Source organism: Histomonas meleagridis (genome assembly GCF_020186115.1).
Source record: "Histomonas meleagridis strain 2922-C6/04-10x chromosome Unknown contig_326, whole genome shotgun sequence".
Classification (NCBI taxonomy): domain Eukaryota; phylum Parabasalia; order Tritrichomonadida; family Dientamoebidae; genus Histomonas; species Histomonas meleagridis.
In genome coordinates this window covers 18,757-21,865 of record NW_027150867.1, presented here as the reverse complement: position 1 = coordinate 21,865, position 3,109 = coordinate 18,757, and the positions used below count along the sequence as shown (strand labels likewise).

Genomic DNA, 3,109 nt, shown 5'->3' with positions numbered 1-3,109 from the left:
GTACACACCATTTCCCTTCTCTAATCATTATATGGATTAATGGTTGTTTAGCTAATGGTAAGTTATCATATTTCCAATTATTAAGTTCTTTTGTTGGTCTCCATTTATTAATTAAATTATAAATATCTTCTTTACTGACACATTTCTTAATATCTTCAATTAATTCATCATTCATGTCTACAGTTTCTTGAACTAATTCATGTTCATCTTCTTCTTCATCATTATTAGTTAAAGTATTAATATTTATATGAAGTGGAATATTAGTGTCTGAACTTGATTCTTCTTCACTAAGATTATCTTCCATATCTGATTTATCTGAAGTAGAAATTGTGAAATAGTTACTTAAGTTTAAGACTTTAGGAGTATGTTTATACATAATTTCAAATTCAGGAATATCAATATTTATCGTTCTTTTAATTGGGTTAAAACAAATCTCATTTTCTTCAATATTAACAATTTGAGTCTTCAACGTTTTGTTTACATCTATTTTAAGTTGTTTAAATTAACGCTGTTTCTGTTTTATTCCTAAATAAACTTTCTACAAAAAGAGATTCAACAATAGGTTTTGTGGTTTTCTTAATAGCTTCTGGTATAATATGTAAAGATTCTACATCTGGGTTAATAGTTTTATTATTTAAATTCGGAATAATTTGTAATGAATCAACATTCGAATTAATAATTTTATTGTTCATAACAGGTTTAACATTTAAAGAATCAATATTAGGATTAACTTCAACATTATTATACACAGGGTTTGCTTTTACTGAATCTATTCCTGTATTTACTTGTATGTCATTAAATTTGGGAATTGCATGTACAGAATCAATGTTAGTTGTAATTATTTTCTCATTAAATTTTGGTTCTGCTGTTAAAGAATCAATATTAGTTGAGATTGTTCTTTCATTAATTATCGGATTAACTTCTAAAGAATCAACCTGAGTATCTACTGTTTTTTCATTTTGTATTTGATTCACATATAACGATTCAATAATTGGATTTGTAGTAATTGATTTCTCGATTGGTTTAACTGAATTGATTGAAGATTCACTATAATTAATTTGATTAAGTTGATTAAATTGATTCCTCGTCATATCTGTGAATTGTAACTCATTATGTATCATGTTGTGGTTAATTTGATTAATTGATCTTAAATCGATCTGACCAATGTTATAGAAATGACATGTCGCCCATATATTTTGTGTGTTGTTATTAACTATTTCAACATTTAAATTAATAGCTTTCTGGATAAGATACTTATTTGCAACATTAAATATATTTTTGAACTTTTTGGATTATCACTATTTAACCGAAATGGTAATTCTCTAGGTCTGGTTGGTCCTACGAAAGTTCTTAAATCAAACACACCTCTCTCAATTTCGTCGGACGATGTGAGTCTTGGTGGAAAATTAAGGTTGATTAGCAGGTTTCCTTCTTGAATAATGCATTGATTTCGGCATAAAACTAACCCTCTTTCTTCGTTGATAAATATTGGTAGTAAAAACGAAATATGTGGATCTGATGAAATAATTACCCATTGAGGTGGGACTCCTTCTTCTCCATATAAATCGGGGTTTGGGTTTGGATTATAATGAATACCACTAACAAGAAGGAATTCTTGTTGAAGTGGTTCACTAAAATTAAAATCAATTTCGTTATCTTTTTTCTCGCAAATCTGAGGGGTTTCAGCAGGTGAAGGACATCGTCGTAGGTGCTTCTGTATAATAGGAGATCGTTCAAGTCGTTTACGCATTTCCGAATCGTCGATATAATTTATTGATCGAAATTTCGATTCGCCAAAAAGGGTATCATTAGAGTGCCCTGGGGGAGTTATTTCCGAAAATCGAGTTCTCGGAAAAAAAAAATCAATATTCATGAAAAATCAAAAAAAATCTCCTCCCGTGTGGTTTATTCATTTATAATTATCTTTAAAAGAAATTAAGATTAAGTTCAAATTAAGTTATTCATCATCTGGTGATGACGTATGCTCTGAGTTGCCATTCTCTAAGTGAGAACCATCCGAAGTAGAATGATCTCTTGAGTTTAGAATCACCAAATTTGCATAAAGCTCATTTAGTTCATCTGTTTGAACTTCATCACCTGAACCTTCGGATATAAGAGACTGGTCCGTGTTCGCTATGCTCTCGGATTCGGATTCTTCTTCTTCTGATTGTGATTCAATAATTCCATTATTATTATCCAAATTATTATAAATTAGTCGTTGTGATTCCCTTAAAGTTGCTACAGTTATTCTCTTCGCAAATCTCTTAAACAAATCTTTAGAACCTGCAAGAGTTCTCAATTCATTTAATGATTTGTTTAACCAAGCGCCTAATGATGAAATGACTATAACATAATAGTTGACTTCTAGACCGGATTGTTCTTTAATATCCTTACATAAACTTGTATATTTATCTTTCTTCTGATCGTATCTTTCATTTAAAGAATTAATGTCATTCTCATCAACATCTCCATAAGGAATTGTTACCTCGATTAAAGTGTAACCCTGATTATTACAGTACCAGATATCAGGTTTACATCTTCTGTTCTCACCTTCAAATGAATTATTATTATTTTGAACATTTTTAATAGTTGAGTCAAGGTGAATAATTGGTTTGTTACCAGGTTTTGCTTTTAACATTTCACATAATTCTTTAATAACTGCATCATGTCTTTTCTTATATGTATTAATAACTGTTTTACAATCATTTAATCTATGTCTTAAGGAATTTATTTGACCACAATAAGGACATAAACCTATGTTCTCATCATGGTTAGCAAGTCTTTGATGTTGCCCAGTATAGAAGCTATTAGTTCTAGCTTGTATACTAAATTTAATTATATTATCTTTAATTTTACATTTATAGTCATTCATGAAATAATTAGATAATTTAGATTTATAAAGGGTTTTAAAGGTATGACCTCTAAGAGGTAATTTAATCAAATTTGCATAATGGAAGTTTTTGTGATAATTGTTCATAATGTTTAGGAATTCATTTTGATCGAATGAATACACTTCATTCACATCTAGAAATTTTAATGTAATATATTCTTCAGGATTGTCTGGTTCAATTTCATTTCCATTGAATTCGAAAGGATCTATATCTGAGTC

The 3,109-nt window shown here is 29.1% G+C and overlaps 1 protein-coding gene across 1 annotated transcript; it reads right to left on the bottom strand.

The window, feature by feature from the left end:
- Positions 1-1,957: 1,957 nt before the first annotated feature.
- Positions 1,958-2,872, bottom strand: GO595_005252 (uncharacterized protein; the record flags this gene model as incomplete). Its single annotated transcript, XM_067918474.1, has 1 exon — positions 1,958-2,872. The coding sequence occupies one exon, from the start codon at positions 2,870-2,872 to the stop codon at positions 1,958-1,960; it is 915 nt and encodes a 304-aa protein (XP_067774582.1).
- Between the last annotated feature and the right edge of the window lie 237 nt (positions 2,873-3,109).